Source organism: Geotrypetes seraphini, chromosome 7, assembly GCF_902459505.1.
Source record: "Geotrypetes seraphini chromosome 7, aGeoSer1.1, whole genome shotgun sequence".
Taxonomy (NCBI): Eukaryota; Metazoa; Chordata; class Amphibia; order Gymnophiona; family Dermophiidae; genus Geotrypetes; species Geotrypetes seraphini.
Window position 1 is genome coordinate 73,878,655 of NC_047090.1, and position 18,013 is coordinate 73,896,667.

At 46.8% G+C, this 18,013-nt stretch overlaps 1 protein-coding gene across 8 annotated transcripts in view; it reads right to left on the reverse strand.

Moving 5' to 3' along the window:
- KRAS (KRAS proto-oncogene, GTPase) overlaps positions 1-18,013 on the reverse strand; it is a 93,691-nt gene that overhangs the window by 59,178 nt on the left and 16,500 nt on the right. For 4 of the 8 annotated variants that reach the window (XM_033951463.1, XM_033951464.1, XM_033951466.1 and 1 more), the window contains one exon: positions 12,216-12,337. In XM_033951463.1, coding sequence (XP_033807354.1) covers positions 12,216-12,326 — 111 coding nt within the window. In that variant the 5' untranslated portion in view covers positions 12,327-12,337. Of the gene's footprint in view, positions 1-12,215; positions 12,338-16,802; positions 16,822-17,586; positions 17,878-17,931; positions 17,951-18,013 lie in introns of those variants that run through there. The other 4 variants (XM_033951461.1, XM_033951469.1, XM_033951465.1 and 1 more) reach the window with 3 other exon arrangements.

An 18,013-nucleotide genomic window follows, 5' to 3' on the forward strand; every position in this document is an offset into this window, starting at 1 on the left:
ACGAACTGTCTGAATCACCAGAAGGGGCCCCTTGCCACCTTGGTTTCTCATTAAAGTCCTATCTTCCCATCAAAGTCCTAACCCTCCGGTCTTGCACACGCACGACCTAGTTGGCTTTCTATACTTATTACCTGGTTAGCTTTCTATACTTGTGTTACATCCCAGCACCTCTCTCAGTATCCCACGATCCCTTTATCCCTCAGGAATCCGTCCAATCCCTGTTTGAATCCCTGTACCGTACTCTGCCTGATCACTTCCTCCGGTAGCGCATTCCAAAAAAAATACTAGCAAGTTACAAACAACAGTCATAATTAACACATTGTTTGCTGGCATTTTTCACCAATCTACGCCAAAAAGCGGGCAAATTTTTAAAAATGTTGCACGGGAAATTACGTTTTGCGTAAAATAGCTGTAACTTCTGAACCATTGCTTATTTTTTAATAAAACTTTCAGTTTCTTTTCTTATATTGAATTCTTTATTATAATTTTTTTTTTTTTTTTGAAGTTTAAGATTTTATTAAACAAAATGAAAACAGTACACAGGCAGCATGCCAACAGCAAAAGTACATTGCCCATATGAAACAACAGAACCCCCCCACCCCCCCCACCGAGTGATACAACATAAGCTTAAAACAAAGGAAGATGAAAAAGAAAATAAGAAAAATTTCAAAGTAAACCTCGCCAGGAGCTATAACGAGACCACTGTCGATGAAACGTTCCACAGGAATCATTATTTAAAGCAGTCAATTTGGACATCAAGTAAATTTGGTCAATCTTATGTAACAGTTCAGTACGAGAAGGCAAAGAGTCACGCTTCCAATATGTAGCCACTAAAAGTCTGGCTGCCGTAGCAACCAGGGCCACAAAATGATTCTGATCCACATCCAAACTCCCCAAAGGATAGTTAAGTAAAAATATTTCCATACGCAATAGGATGGGTAAGCGTAACACATCAATCAGCAGTCGTTGAACCATCTTCCAATAAGGTACAATCTTAATACAATCCCACCACACATGCCCAAAGGAGCCCAGACATCCACAGTTGCGCCAACAGTGCCCGTCCCCACAGTGATAGAAACGGTGCACCTTTTCTGGCGTAAGGTACCACTGGAATAGCATCTTATATCCCTGCTCCACTAAGGGAGATGCCAAGGAGACTCTCAGCAGTGTACCATAAAGACAGTCCCATTGTCGATAATCCAAGGCCCTCCCCAGCAAGAGTTCCCAACGATGTTCATATGTGTGGGCCTGTGGTCTAGTGTATAAAAGAGCCCTATAGAGACGTGAAATAAGGCCCACCCCAGATCCCATCCTAAATACTTGTAAAAAAGCAGAGTCTGCCCCTTCCCACTCCGGGATCACCCTCTTCACCATAAAATCTCGAAGTTGGACATAGGCGAAAAAATCAGTCGAGGGGAGGTCATATATAGATTGCAAGGCAGCAAAGGGTACCAGTTGTCCACCCATTACCAGCTGACCTAGGACCCTAAGACCCTGCATTTCCCAACGCCGAAAAATCCCAGTATCTTTAGCAGGCAGAAAATCAGGGGCAAATCTAATGGGAGTAGCATAAAAATAGCGCTGACGTGGGAACCAAGCTCGTCGAACCCGGCTCCACGCATGCAAAGTACATTCCATCCCATAAGATGTCCCCATCTGCAGATCTCGAAGGATATCAAAAGACAGCCAGGGCACTGCTGCCAAAGGGTAAGTAGGTTGTAAGGCCTGTTCTAGAGAGACCCAGCGCTGGGAGGGGTATGCCCAATGAAACAGTCCTTGCAGTTGGGATGCATAGTAATATGTAGAAAAATCAGGGACACCCATTCCCCCATGTAACCTGTCCCAGTACATACGTTCCCTCCGCACCCTAGGGGGTTTACGTGTCCAGATATAAGCAAAGGCCCGCCGTTGTAGCCTAAGCAAGAACCGTTTAGGAATTGAGAGAGGTAGGCAGGAGAACAGATACAAAAAACGAGGCAGCACATTCATACGCAAAGCACTAATCCTACCCATCCAAGACAATCTCAATCCCTCCCATCGATCCAGATCAGCAAATACAGTTCTTAGCAACGGAGGGTAATTCAATTCAAAAAGGTCAGTAAGTCTTCGAGATATACGCACACCAAGGTATTTAATGGATTTAGCCGCCCATCGAAACGAGAACATGGCACGTAAGTCCGTTACCAACAAGTCCGGAAGGGAAACGTTAAGCAATTCAGATTTTTCGATGTTAATTTTAAAGCCAGCCACCACACCAAACATAGTCAAAACACGAAGCACCTCCGTCAAAGAACGATGTGGGTGGGTCAAGGTAAACAAAATATCATCAGCATATAATAAAATCTTATGCTCTTCACCACCCACCACAATTCCCTGAATATCAGCATTCGCACGTATAGTGGCTGCTAAAGGTTCCATGACCAGCGCGAAAATCAGTGGTGACAAAGGGCACCCTTGCCTAGTTCCTCTACGAATCATAAAATTAGCAGTATATCTTCCATTAACTCTTAAACAAGCCTCCGGGGCAGCATATAATAAAGTCACCCAGTGTAGAAAAGCACCCGAAATGCCCATCTTCTTCAGGGCCGCTAACATAAACGGCCAATAAACCCTATCAAAGGCTTTTTCAGCGTCAACTGATAACAGGACTGCCGGAACAGAATCTTGATGGGCCACTCCAATAAGATCTAACACTCTTCGGATATTATCACCAGGTTGCCTCCCTGAAATAAAGCCACATTGATCTCCATGAACTAGGTAAGGCAGAAAACGTTGCAACCGGACTGCCAAAATACGGGTAAACAGCTTATAATCAACTCCTAACAATGAGATAGGGCGGTAAGACCCACAAAGGAGGGGATCTTTCCCAGGTTTAAGAAGAAGGGAGACCGCTGCCTGACGAAACGAATACGGCAGACAATCCCCCTCCAAAAAAGAATTAAACAATCTGGTCAGAGGATTGACTATATGGGCCTCCATTTTCTTATAAAACAGGGGGGAAAAGCCATCAACACCCGGTGCCTTGGAAGCAGCCAAATGACGTATAGCCGCTACCACCTCAGCGGGTTGAATAGGGGAAGAGAGCCATTCCGCATCAACTTCCGCCAAACAAGGCAAGGTGACGTTAGATAGAAAAGCATCTATCTCCCCCTCCGTGGCTTCAATTTCCGGAGTGTACAGAGTCTGATAGAAGGATAAAAAAGCCTGATGGATGTCCCCATCATCTGCACAAAGCTGACCCGAATCATTACGAATCCGAGTTATGGAATGTTGTGCTTGAGTTTGCTTGATCTGTGCAGCTAACAAGCGACCTGCCCTACCACCCCATTCAAAAAACCGTTGTTTCCGCCTCTGCAGGGCCCAAGCCATGCCCTCTAAATCAAGTTCTTGTAAATCTCTCCGGCACTCCGTCAGCGCTACCCCCCCAGCCACCGACGGGGCTCTCTTGTGGGCATTCTCTAGGCGTCGAAGGCGGGACACTAGTTCTAATCTGCGGGCCACTCGACATTGATTTCTGTACGACCCCCTCGAGATACAACAACCCCGAAGGGTAGCTTTAAAACTTTCCCAAAGAATTGCAACATTAATGCCAGCTATGTCGTTGAATACAAAAAATTCCTTGACATCAGTCTCTAAAAGAGTCAAGGTATTGGGATCTTTCAACAAAGAGTCATTCATACTCCACAAGCGACGGCCGCCTCTAACCTGTCCAACCTGTAACTCCAGAGTCAAAGGAGCATGATCTGACCACACCCGGGGCTCAATACTGGAGGCCAGGGCTCGAGGCAGAGCAATACGAGGCAGCATCCACATATCAATTCTAGTATATGAATTATGTTTCGATGAATAAAATGTGTAATCTCGCGTGCCTGGATGTAAATAGCGCCACACATCTATCAAATCTTGCCTACGCAGGAAGCGCAGCAAAGCTCTTCTGTCGCTTCTAGCGTAGCGGATGGAAGAATTTGAATTATCCTCCTGAGGATAGCAAGTAAGGTTAAAATCTCCACCCACAAGGAGTGTACCTTCTACATGATCTAACAGCACACGTTCTAGCAATGTAAAGAAGGCCCCCTGACCAGCGTTTGGGGCATAGACATTCAGCAAACTATACAAGGTGCCATCCAACTCAGCCTTGACCAATATGTAGCGGCCCTCAACATCCCGCACCACCTCTCTCAGTACCACCTGGACACGTTTATGAATTAAGATGCCCACCCCCTGGGTCTTTTTCCGGACCTTATTAGAAGAAAGGAAAACGTGTGGGTAGCTATGGTGTGTAAGCAATTTCTCATAGTGAGATTGAAAATGGGTCTCCTGAATAAATCCAACCGCACTATTCAGGCGGCTCATTTCTTTAAATAACAAGCGTCGTTTTTGTGGAGAATTCAGACCATGTACATTATAAGATAGCAAAGTGAGTTTATCCATTTGTACCAGAAAGGAAAAAGCACTTCATTGCCAAATCAACCATTTGTTCCAAAGCAGCCAAATCAACCAACCCCTGCAATCGTAACCTTAAGAAAAACATTATACAAACACACTTCCATACAATCATACAAGAAAGCACTCGGTCCCTACTTTCCCCAGCTCCAACATCCCCCCTTCCCCCCAACCCCCCAACAATACCCCACATGGTCCAGCCACCAAAGCACCTGGAAACCACGGTACAGGAAGTGTAGAGAAACAGTTCACAAAGGGACCCCCAGAAAAAGCCCTATAAACAATCTTCGCGACAGAAGCCGCGCAGCAAAGAGAAGAAAAAACAGACACAGCACAAAATTTCTAAAGCACATTGCACAAAAACAAATGTTCAAGTGGGTGAGGGTGTGGCCGCCTCCAAAGGGCGACGAGCTGCAGCCGATCTAGCCACTCTCTGCCATCCCAACCCTCTTCCTGATTTGGGCACAGGTGACCTCTGAGGAAGTGGAGCCATTTCTGAAGCTGCCATCAAACCAGCTTCCACCAATCGAGCCTGAACATCCGCCACAGTTATTGCAGTGTAAGTCTTGCTTGCATGTGTAAAAGCCAATCCGATAGGATAAATCCATCTATATCGAACACTGTGCTCCTGCAGTATACGGGTACAGTCTCTATATGTGCGACGGCGGGCCAGGGTTGCTGGAGCTATATCAGGATAGACATCAATGTCCGCTTCTTCCCATTTAACAGTTCCCCCAGAGCGCCGCACCGCCCTAAGCACATGTTCTTTATCCATATAACGATGGAAACAGGCCACAACATCACGAGGACGGTTCACATCACGAGGGCCAGGGATGCGGTGAGCCCTATCCAGCAATGGTTTCCCCACCTCCACAGGTAAACCAGCGGATTCCAGTGCCTGAATGCATATATGATCAATCACCTCCATGCAGCGAGAGTCAGAAACAGTGTCAGGCACACCCCGAAAGCGAAGGTTGCACCGTCTGGAGCGATTCTCCAGATCTTCCATCTTTAGGGTGCTCGCATCAGCCTTTTCCTCTAACGCTGCAATCCTGCCTCTCAAGTGTGTTAATTCAGAGCCATGTGCCTCCACTGCAGTCTCCGTCTCTCCCACTCGATTCCCGATTTCACCCACCTCACGTTTTAGCTCAGCAACAACAGCGTGGATATCAGCTCGAACTGCAGAGATCTCAGATTTTAATTCCTGAAACCAGCCACGCATCTCCAGCTGTAAAGTTGGCAACGTTGCATCGACATGTGAGCCCTCCGCAGCCGCGGTCGGATCGGGCGCCATTTTTGAGCTAGGCTTAGGAGGTCCATTCGGGATCGGTGAAGAAAATGCTTTTATGTCGGTTTGTTTTTTTCGAGTCGTCATCGAGACACAGCAAAGCAGTTACACAATCGAATTGTAGGTAATATGCAGTGCAGGCTCGCGAAATTGCGCGAAGATAGCCAAAATCAGCACGGGGGTCCGCGGAGCTATCTCTCTAGGCTGCCATCAGCCACGATGACGTCACTTCCTCTCCTTGAATTCTTTATTATAATTTGAACACATTTTTTAATTATTTTGTTATAAACAATTACAACATTCAATGTTAATTTAAACTTTAAATAAAAAACTTAAAAAAAAAACAAACTTACTCTTTTATACTGAAGAAATTTAAGGAAAGACAACTGAATTTACCGCCATTTTATTTACAATTTTGATCTCCTTTCTGACCCTAATTCCACAAATCGTCAGGTATCTCTTCACCGCTTAACGATAATGTGTAATTTTTTAATTTGCTGAATAACTGTGCTTTATCCCAGGACAAGCAGGGTGACCTCCAAGCTAACAAAAAGAGGGATGGAGGGAAGGTTGGCCATTAGGAAAACAAATTTTGCAAAACAGATTGGCCGAAGTGTCCATCCCGTCTGGAGAATGCATCCAGACAATAGTGAGATGTAAAAGTGTGAACTGAGGACCATGTAGCAGCCTTGCAGATTTCCTCAATAGGCGTGGAACGGAGGAAAGCCACAGATGCTGCCATAGCTCGAACTTTTTGGGCCGTGACAGAACCTTCCAGTGACAGTCCGGACTGAGCATAACAAAATGAAATGCACGCTGCAAGCCAATTTGACAATGTACGTTTAGTAACAGGACGTCCTAATTTATTCGAATCAAAGGACAGAAAGAGTTGGGGAGATGATCTGTGGGGCTTAGTACGGTCTAAATAGTAAGCTAGAGCCCGCTTACAGTCCAAAGTATGCAGAGCCTGTTCTCCAGAATGCGAGTGAGGTTTCGGAAAGAAGACAGGCAGAACAATGGATTGGTTGAGATGGAATTCAGAGACAACCTTAGGGAGAAACTTTGGATGTGTACGCAGAACCACCTTGTCATGATGGAAGACTGTAAAAGGTGGATCCGCAACTAGTGCATGTAGCTCACTGACCCTTCTGGCAGAGGTAAGAGCAATAAGGAAAAGTACCTTCCAAGTGAGAAACTTGAAAGAAGCGGTAGCCAAAGGTTCAAATGGAGGCTTCATTAAGGCGGAAAGAACTACATTGAGATCCCAGATAACAGGAGGGGCTTTAAGAGGTGGTTTCACATTAAAAAGACCCCGCATGAACCTGGACACCAAGGGATGAGCTGAGAGGAGTTTTCCATGGACTGGCTCATGAAAAGCAGCAATAGCACTGAGGTGGACTCTGATTGAAGTAGACGAGGCCAGAGTCAGACAAAGAAAGAAGATAATCCAACAAGGTCTCCACTGCAAGGGAAGTGGGATCATGATGATGAAGAAGACACCAGGAAGAAAACCGTGTCCACTTCTGATGGTAACATTGCAGAGTGGCCGGTTTCCTGGAGGCATCCAGAATGGAACGAACGGGCTGAGACAAAAGAGTATCATGAGAAGTCAGCCCGAGAGAAACCAAGCTGTCAGGTGCAGAGACTGAAGGTTGGGATGCAGAAGGGTCTCCTGATGTTGCGTAAGCAGCGAAGGAAACAATGGAAGAAGAAAAGGCTCTCTGGAACTAAGTTGAAGTAGAAGGGAGAACCAATGTTGCCTGGGCCACCGTGGAGCAATCAGAATCATGGTGGCTCGTTCCCTCTTGAGCTTGAACAAGGTCCTTAACATGAGAGGTAGAGGAGGGAAAGCGTACAGGAACAGATTGGACCAATCGAGGAGAAATGCATCCGCTGCCAGACGGTGAGGAGAGTAGAGTCTGGAGCAGAATAGGGGCAGCTGGTGATTGTGAGGAGCTGCAAAGAGGTCTATCTGAGGAGTGCCCCACTGAGCGAAGATGGACTGCAGAGTTAAAGGATCGAGTGTCCACTCGTGAGGCTGGAGAATTCTGCTGAGCTTGTCCGCCAAGGAATTCTTTCTCCCTGGATGTAGATAGCTTTCAGGAATAGATGGTGATCTGTGGCCCAAGCCCAAATCTTCTGGGCTTCTTGGCACAAGAGGCGAGAACCTGTCCCACCCTGCTTGTTGATGTAGTACATCGCAACTTGATTGTCTGTGCACAGCAGGAGGACTTGAGGAAAGAGAAGATGTTGGAAGGCCTTGAGGGCATAAAACATTGCTCTGAGTTCCAGGAAATTGATGTGATGCTTCATTTCCTGAGCTGTCCAAAGTCCTTGAGTTTGGAACTCGTTCAAATGAGCCCCCCAGGCATAAGGGGAGGTGTCGGTGGTGATGACAAGTTGATGAGGAGGTAGATGGAACAGAAGACCTCTGGAGAGATTTGAGGATATCAACCACCATTGTAGAGACTGACGAAGAGATGATGTTACAGATATGTGACGTGAGCAAGGATCCATCGCTTGGGACCACTGGATAGCTAGGGTCCATTGAGGAGTGCGCAGGTGAAGACGTGCAAGTGGTGTGACATGAACTGTGGAGGCCATGTGACCCAAGAGTATCATCATTTGCTTGGCAGAGATGGAACTTTGTGGAAGCACCTGCTGACATAGAGATTGAAGCGTTTGAAGACGGTTGGACGGCAGGAACGCTCTCATGAGGACTGTGTCCAAGACTGCTACAATGAATTGAAGTCTCTGCGTGGGGATGAGATGAGATTTGGGTAGATTGATCTCGAACCCCAGCAAACGAAGAAATAGGATGGTCTGGTTGGTGGCCTGAAGTACTGTTTGAGATGAATTGGCCTTTATCAACCAATCGTCCAGGTAAGGAAACACCTGAAGGTGGTGGGAACGCAGAAAAGCAGCCACCACAATCAGACATTTGGTGAACACTCTTGGAGAGGAGGCAAGACCGAAGGGTAGTACCTTGTATTGGTAATGACAACGATTGATCATGAAGCGTAGGTACTGTCTGGAGGCCAGATTGATCGGTATGTGAGTGTATGCTTCTTTGAGATCGAGGGAACATAGCCAGTCGCCTTGATTGAGAAGAGGGTAAAGAGTGGCTAAAGAGAGCATTCTGAATTTCTGTTTGACTAAGCATTTGTTGAGATCGCGAAGATCTAGGATGGGTCTGAGATCTCCTGTTTTTTTGGGAACTAGGAAATAACGGGAGTAGAATCCCTGCCCCTTTTGATCTAGAGGAACTTCCTCTATGGCATTCAGGAGGAGGGATTGAACCTCTTGAAGAAGGAGTGAAAGCTGAGGAGTGTTCGAAGCAGACTCTCTTGGCAGACTTTGGGCAGGAAGTGTCTGAAAGTTGAGAGAGTAGCCGTGGCGGATGATGTTGAGGACCCACTGATCCGAGGTGATGGTTTCCCAACGGCTTATGAAAAGAGTAAGGCGTCCTCCTATGGGCTGCGGAAGGTGGGCAGCAGGATGGAGACTGGCTATGTCCTGGAGAACCAAGTCAAAAGGGTTGAGTGGATTTTTGTGAAGGGGGAGGCTTCACTTGTTGTTGCTGCTGTGCTGGTCTAGCAGCTTGTCTCTGTTGTTGCCTCTGATGCCTGGGTTGTTGTGGGGCCTGTGGTAAAGGACGAGCCACAAATCTACGCTGGCAGGCCGACTGCTGGCGAAAAGGCCTGGTAGGTGGGGTCTTCTTTTTGGTTTTGAGAAGAGTATCCCACCTGGTCTCATGAGCTGAGAGCTTTTGTGTAGTGGAGTCCATGGATTCTCCAAAAGCTCATCCCCTAGGCAAGGTGCATTAGCCAGTCGATCCTGATGATTGACATCAAGTTCTGAAACTCTGAGCCAGGCCAGGCGACGCATGGCCACCGACATAGCCGTGGCCCGAGAGGTCAGCTCAAAGGTGTCATAGATCGATCTGACCATGAACTTACGGAGTTGTAAGAGCGATGAAGAAGTTTGGCGAAAAGCAGATCTTTTACGGTCAGGGAGGTATTTTTCAAAAGATGACAAATTCTGAATGAGATGCTTTAGGTAGAACGAAAAATGAAAAGCGTAGTTCCCAGATCTATTAGCTAGCATCGCATTCTGGTATAACCGCTTGCCAAACTTATCCATGGCCTTACCTTCTCTGCCAGGAGGGACAGAGGCGTATACACTAGCCCCCGTGGATTTCTTTAAAGTAGATTCTACTAGTAAAGACTCATGGGGGAGTTGCGGTTTGTCAAAGCCAGGAATAGGTATGACCTTATACAAGGAGTCTAGTTTGCGAGGAGCTCCTGGAATGGTCAAAGGTGTCTCTAGATTTTTATAGAAAGTCTCTCGCAAAATATCATGGAGAGGCAATTTCAAGAATTCCCTTGGAGGCTGGTCAAAGTCCAGTGCATCGAGAAATGCCTTGGATTTTTTGGACTCAGCCTCCAAGGGAATAGAGAGAGAGTCGCACATTTCTTTGAGAATAGAGGTAAAAGAAGATGCATCAGGCTTAGAGGACGGATCTAAAACAGAAGGGTCCTCGTCCCCTGACGAACACTCTCCCTCAGAGAGAAGCGGCTCCTCTGAATCACTCCATAGATCAGGGTCCCTCACCTGAAAACTACAGTCCCGAGACTCCGGTGTGGAGGGTTCTAGGTGTCGAGTTTTGTGAGTCGACTTACCAGACCTCTGTGAAACGGTACCGGGAGTTGTTATCGGGCGTGCCGGTGCCGAAGTTTGCACCGCCTGGTGTAAAGACCTCGGTTCCGGCGCTAAAACTGGCATGGATACCGAGGAAACTGTTTGTACCGGTACCGACAAAGTGGATGCCAATAAAAGAGGCTGCTCCACTGCCGGTACCGGTAGCTCAGACCGGACCGGGACTGGAAGGCTCGGTGTCAGAAGAGCAGGCAGGAGCTGCTGCAATTGCTCTTTAAGCTGAACTTGCAGGACGGCGGCAATTCGCTCGTCCAGCGAAGGCACCGGTACCGCTTTTTTCTTCTGCGGTACCTTTGGTGCCGCTCTACACTCCGAAGAGGAACCCGAGGTCGAAGGGCTAACCTCAATCGGAGCGGAGCGCTTCCGTGGGCGCCTCGAGGTCGGCAGGATTGGGCTCGCTGCCACTGAAACCGGAGGGCGCTCCAGCGGGGAAGACTTCTTAGCCGGCTTACCTGAGGAATGCGACGCCGGCGCGGTATTGCGCGGTGTCGATGAAGTAGGTGCCGACTGCATCGGGGCCGAATTCGGAGTCGGTGCCGCCGAATCTGACATCTCTGTACCAAACAATAACCGCTGTTGAATTTGGCGGTTTTTAAGAGTTCTCTTTTTCAGAGTGGCACAGCGGGTGCAGATGGACGCCTGATGGTTAGGACCGAGGCACTGTAAGCACCAGTTGTGCGGGTCGGTGAGAGAAATGGGCCTCGCGCACCGCTGGCACTTCTTAAAACCGGGTTGGGGGGACATGAACGTAAAAATGGCTTCTGCCAAATCGAAGGCCGAGGCCTCGATGGTGGCAGCAGGCCCCGCCGGGGCGAACCCGAAAAAATGAGAAAAAAAGAAAAGAAAATTCTTCTCTTTTTTTTTTTTTGTAAAGAAAATAAGTAAAGAAGGGAATAAAATACCGAAAAGTTTATGCGAGCAGGAAGGCGTTAGAGAAAAAATTTTCAACAGCCGTTGAAAGTGCGTCTTCTTAGCTCCGCGGAAACTAAGAAACTGGGGACCGCGCGCCTCTGTCGGGCGGGAAGGCACTCGCGCGTGCGCGGTGCGGCCTGCTAGAACTTTCCAAGTTCTTAGAGTGCAATCACTCTAAAATTGTCCGTACCGGGGCTCCGTCGGTGCCGTCACCCATCAGTCAAGAATATGCTGCCTGTTTGTCCTGGGATAAACATGTTTACTTGTTTCCCGCCAACAATGCATTAAATACTTCTCTGATGTAAGAATAAAGCCCACTGCACAGTTGTATTTCTACTAATGTGAAGTTCAAAGTCGGAGTTGTGGATACCAGAAACTGAGAAGTTGGAGTAGGAGTTGAAGGATTTATCTACTGACTCCACAGCTCTGCCAGAAACATACTAAGCTTTCACAAATAGGCTACTCAAACTATGTAGCAAACAAAAATGGACAGACACCAACATTTCCAGTTGAGGGTACCAACATTTCCAGTTGAGGGTACCAACGGTACCAGCAGCAGTTATCACTGGGTACAGTGGGGAAGCAGAAGGACCAGTTAGGGGATTTCAGGATCTTTTGCCTCTCCAACTTGCAGGCTCAGAATGTTTAAGGAAAGCACAGACTTACTGTTTACAATATGGCAAATTTTTGGTGACACCTCACAACTCTTGGGGACACCAGTATGTCCTGACACACTGGTTAAGAACAACTATTTTAAACCATAGTCAATTACAAAAGTTATCATGTGTGACAATCACAATTGTAACAGTAAGTCATATTTATGTTATTTATGCACATCAAAAAAGATCTTTACCTCTATTGTAGGATCATATTCATCCACAAAATGATTCTGTATTAGCTGTATTGTCAAGGCACTCTTGCCTACACCACCAGCTCCAACCACTACAAGTTTATATTCCGTCATATTTGGCAGACCTTGCAAAAAAAGAAATTAAAATTAGAAACACACAAAACAGTATTTGAAGATTTCCTGAAATTTACAGGCGTGATAGGTGTCACAGATGATATGAAAACTGAGGTTGTGAATGAATCAAAATTAAGTGAATATATTAAAGTTTAGGGAATTAAAATGAGCTCTAGTGAAAAAATCTGAGGCATTGTAATTAAAGATTGTTTAAATTGCTGGATCTGCACTCTAGCTATGCTAAGGAAGTTCAGAAGTTTGACTTTGTGACTCTTGAAGACATAGGCAAATTTATGTACCATTGTTCAAATACATCCATAAGATTTAAAGATAAAGTTCTCAGAGGAGCAGGAAACTTGGGGTTTTTACAGAATCTATTCCTTATAGATTAGAACATACAAAGTGAAACACTGTCACCTGCTGGGTTTAAAAACTTTAGTTTGTCATTGATTTCTCCCTTTGGAGAGCACTGAAATTTTGATGGCATGCTTCGGCTCTTCCCAGGCATGAAAAGCATTAATAAACTTATTTGATTATTACATGGCTTTTTCTCATGTCTGTTATTTGAATTCACAGAACGGAGTCTCTAGCCCAGTTATGTTGGGAGAGAGATTCCATGCAATTCTTTTGGCCCCACTGTTCAAGTCTTGGACAACTTTATTAGGCTTCTTTATAAGTACTGTATGTTCAATGCTCACTATAAATATAATGTAAAACTAAAAAGAGACAAACATTTTGTTCACCACTACCATCACTAATTTAAAAAGTCAATGTGTTTTTTTGTTCGCTTGGTGCCCCACCCAAAGCAGGACAAAAAAAATACAAGCATGCTTGCAGCATAAATCAAATTGATTGTGAATATTGCAAAAATTTCAAGCTTTCCTAGGTTGAAGCTTTTTTTTAAGTTATATTTTTATAGTATCTCAATCAGAATAAGAAAAGAATATGGCATCACAATTCAAAAGGATGCTTGAGCACAATTCTATTCTGCAGTCTTGGGTGTCCTTTACCACCATGATGTCCTCGCTAGGAGAGATGTTCACTTGGTAACCTGTGCCACTAGCGAATTTATCTTTGGCGGAGCAAAGCGCTGATGAAAAAGTAGCAGCATTCAGATATAGCTTAGCCAGAGCCTTGGTCATCCGCAGAGGCTTTTCTTCTACATCTCAGTGATCCGTAAGCATCTGGGCGATGTCTGGATGGTTTGGAAAACAGGAGGACTGTGGGGAGCACTGTGCAGTTGAGGTCAGTGTCTAATTTTAAGTTCTGCAGGGACTTCAAAATCATTCCTAATAGTGCAGAGAAGTTAATACATGTCTTTGTAAAGTGGGATCTTTTCCAAGAACCTGAGCATCCCCCAGATCCGGGTCCTGCAGCCCTAAGGCTGCGGCTTCATCACCCCCACAGAAGTAACTGAAGGGAAAGTAAAAGCATATACAAGTATAGACAATCTTGGTCAACCGAGCCAATCGTGGGCTTTCACATGGCTCATCTGAGGACCTGCATTTAGGGCTGGGCTGAGACGACCCCGGCACCAATCAGGGCTGAATAATTTAAAGGACCTTTATTAAGGAAATATGCCCAAAATAGCACATTAATAAAGTTAGGTAGAAATCCTTGCTCCTGAGGGGCACAGAGCCTATGTGGGCTCTGCATTGTGAAATTTGCACAACTTGACGAGTTTAAGGCCAAGATCGAGGCAGAACCCCTGTGAGAAGCTTGACTGGTTTTGAGGTCGAGACCGGGATAAGGGGATCCATAACGCCAAAGTTTCTCCACCTGAACTCGACGATGCTTGCAGGCTCGAGGTTGAAGGGTACCACAGCGAGTACACGACTCCGGACGATATTCAGGTCCCAAACACTGAATACACCACCAATGTGGGTCAGCGAGGGAGATCGCGCACTGGCAACGGCTACACTTCTTGAAGCCTGTGACTGACCTGGACATAGAAGGAAAGATTGCCTCAGCAAAATCGAAACCCGCCGGTGGAGGCCACAAAGCAGGCTCCGCCGTGACAAAATAAATGTTTGGTTTTTTTTTTTTAAGAAATGAAAACGCGCAAAAAACACAGCAACCCTGAAAAATAACAAAATACGAGCCGCGATGAGAGAAGGCATGAAGTTTAGAACTGAGTCTAGCACAGAACGTCGAAAACAAGACTTCTCAGCTCCACAGAAAACTGAGGCATCGCGCGCCCTGTACTGGGCAGGAAGGCACAAGCGTATACGCGGTGTGGCAGTCGCAAACTTTCTTAAGTTCTACAAGCAAGTCTGCTTGCAAAGCTGTCCGCATCCGGGCTCCGTGGATAACGTCACCCATATGTTAAGAATAGGCTGCCTGCTTGTCCTGGGATAATTGAATGTTTGCCCTTATCTTTCTTGGGTATAAGAAAGTATCTGAGTAGAACCCCTTGTTGGCCTTCTGGGAGATACAGGTTCTACTTTTTGCTGTGAGGCAAAAGTCTACTGCCAGCATGGTGCTGTGGAGTATTGTCTGGAGGTAGAGCTGAATTTGTGAGGTTGGTTCCTCTGGTGCCCTCGGGGTATGCAGCCCATTCTAGGCTGTAGGTGGCCAAGGTTTGGAGGGTGGTGCAGTTGTTTTTGATATCATCGACCGTTTCTTTAACCTTGTCCCCGAAGAGGTTCTCTCCTGAGCAGGGGGCATCCACCAGGGGTTCAAAGAGGTCCTCATGGAGTGCTGAGGCACGAAGCCTGGTGATGCGCAGGGCTGAGATGATATCCCTACAGTGTGACTAGAAGTCTCAAAGGTGTCGAATGCGAATCTGAAGAGATGCCTACTGCATTCTTTCAGGTTGTGGAGGAGGGGTGAGAGATTCTTGGAGTGGCTTGGTGGCAATGAGGCGGTCTTGTTTCACTTTGTTCACTATGGCCTCCTGGTATAGTAGTATCTGGAATTGGTGGGCTGCGATGTATGCACTGAGCATGACACTCTGGAATGTCCTCTTCCCTATGGAGTCCAGGGTTTTCTGGTCCTTCCCTGGTGGGCTGTTTTGTATCTCTTGAGCACTGAGGTGACCACTACACACTTGTGTGGGAGCTGAGGATTGTCAAACCAAGACATTGTGTGTACCTGATGCTCAAGTTCCAGCCTCTTGGATGTTGGTAGCCCTGTGAAGGGGGTCCGCCATATTGTCTCTGCAGTCCAGATGAAATGTCTTTTGAAATGGGACTGCTATGGAGCGTTTGGGGTTGTTCAGACATTGCAGGAGCCCCTATTGATCACTGTTGGGTTCCGGTGTTCCCCGTGTGAACGTCAAGTAGCATCACAAAGTTTTAGAGGAATTTGGGGTAGGCCAGGTCCTCTGCTTTTGGTGTGGGAGGAGGTTCAGTATTACCCTTCGCTGGAGAGGTAGGGTGTGGTGGTAGAAAGGTCCGAGTTATAGATGATGAGGAAACTGGCATTGGAGTCATCACCTGTGTCCATATCGAGGTCTTTATGCATTAAGGAACTGCCCTATGTGCTTTGGACTTGGAGCGTGGGTTCCTTGCTGGGCGAGGAACTGTGCCAGGAGGCTGGTCCACTCCTTGTTGGGTTGAGGCAGTCTGTTGGGGTCCGGCTAGGAGCTGAGTGATGGTCCTATGCTCCTGGTGGAGTTTCTTCTTCTGGCTGCTGTCACAGTGTTTCTTTGAGGCTGGCGAGGCCAGGCTCAGAGAGGTGTGTCCAGGCAAGTGTCTTCATCACCATCAGCGTTGAAGTCTGTAGGAAACCCTTGGGTGGCCACCGATTGGCTGCTGCAGCAGAGTGTTCCAGAGCAGAGATCCTATGTGGAGGGCAAATGGCGCTGCTTCTGGGAGACACATGGGGGCAAGTGCTAGGCCCGGTGTCGCCCCTTCTTGCTGGTATGTGGGAGGGCCAGACCCGAAAGAGCTGCAGTGGGGTTTCTCATAGGAGGCCGCTGGTCGTCTGATTGGAGTTCCTCAGATGGCGTGGATTCTGCTAGGCAAGTCGTTGCTACGGGAGGGGAATCAGGCTCCTGGGGGCTGCCGAGGGTGTTTTTTTGTGTCCTAGGGATTCCTTATTGGGATTGCTCTTCCAGTTGATGCCGATAACTCCTGGGTCAGCTTGCTACATGCTGGACACTCCTTGGGCTTAACTCCTCTTGAGGAAATCTCTTAGGGCCCACCTTCTTAGCTTGAGTGCACACAGAGACATGCAGGCACAATGCAAGCAGGGCTGGTCCTCATGTGTCGAACCTAGGCAGCAGATGCATAGTTTGTGAAGATCCAGCGTGCTCATCCTTTTCCTGAGCCGGGGCATTTTTCATGAATTCAGGCATTTTCAGGTGGCACGTGAAGGTGGAGAGCTATATAGAAAACCGACCGATGGGAACAGACGGAGACTACAGACTGAGGGAATATGGGAGAGGAATGGGTAGTGCCGCCTAGGCATGCCCAGAGGGGCCCTAGCACCCTTCCCCCACACAAAAAAAGACTGAGCTATTGGACAGCTTACCAACGAGCTGTCCAAGGATATCACCCCGTTATGTGGCTGACTCTCATCCTACTTGTCCTAGGAGAATGTAATGCTTCACAAAGTATCGCCAGCCACAGATCTTTTTCTTGTCTAGCAGGACTCAATGAAAGGAAGTTAGGCAAGTCAAAATGTCACCTTCCTTTTCACTCTGCAAGCCCAGTTCAAAGGAGTGTAATATACCAAAGCCAGGCCTTGACAAATTTTCACCTAGATATGAGCCAGCAGCTGAAACCTCTTGTTTCTCCTCCACCCAATGTTTGTCCACATAAAAGTTTGAGTGGAGGAAAGAAAGGGAGGGGGATCCCCTTCAAGATTTACTAGGGCTCTTTCCCCATTTTGTCTCTAAAAGCAATAAAATAGTCATTGGTCCCTGAAGGTATGACCTGCACATCACTGCCAGTCAGTAGCTATAGGTAAAACAAAAAAGGTAACATACTTTTTTTTTTTTTTTTTTTTTGGGGGGGGGGGGGTGAAGAAAGCCAGGATAAAATAAAAAAAAAAAAAAGTGAACAGACAAAAAGCTACCTTCCTGTATGGGGCCATTAACATCTGCACAATTCATACTGCAGGGCTGCCCCAAGATACATACAAGTACAAAAGCAAAAATGCTCTCAGCAGGCACCACAAGCCCTGCCTGTTACTTGTGGTGGTGTATTATTGTGTAATCCTATCCATTCATCCTAGAGATCATATACCTAAAACCATGCCACAAACAAGCCTCCATCTTACGATAAAAAATTTAAAAAAAATCACGACAGCTTACCTATTAAAAGTAGAAAAATGGAAAAAAAAAAAAAAAGTAGAAAAATGGGTAATACAACAAAAACTTGTGTGTATAGATAAATATATCTAGTTATCTAGCATCTTCCCACGATTAGTTGCACGCTAGGTTCGTTCATTCCGAGATATTTGCTACCAATTTACTATCTGCGTTGTGTCAAACGGTTGAGGATTTTAGTGTAGGCAACAGCCTGGCTCCTTGGCTGTACGCCGCATTTGCTGGGGGCGGGGCAGGCTGGTGACAGACCCGATCTGCAGAAAACCCGCGCCCCTTGTGACGTCAGCAACCTCCGCACTTGAAGCCGCCCGTCCCGCCAGCAATACTCACGCGACGGTCTCCCGTCGAAGTTCATGAAGGAAGCGTACTAGACTGCCCTCCTTACTCATATACTGTATATAAGAAAAGTATC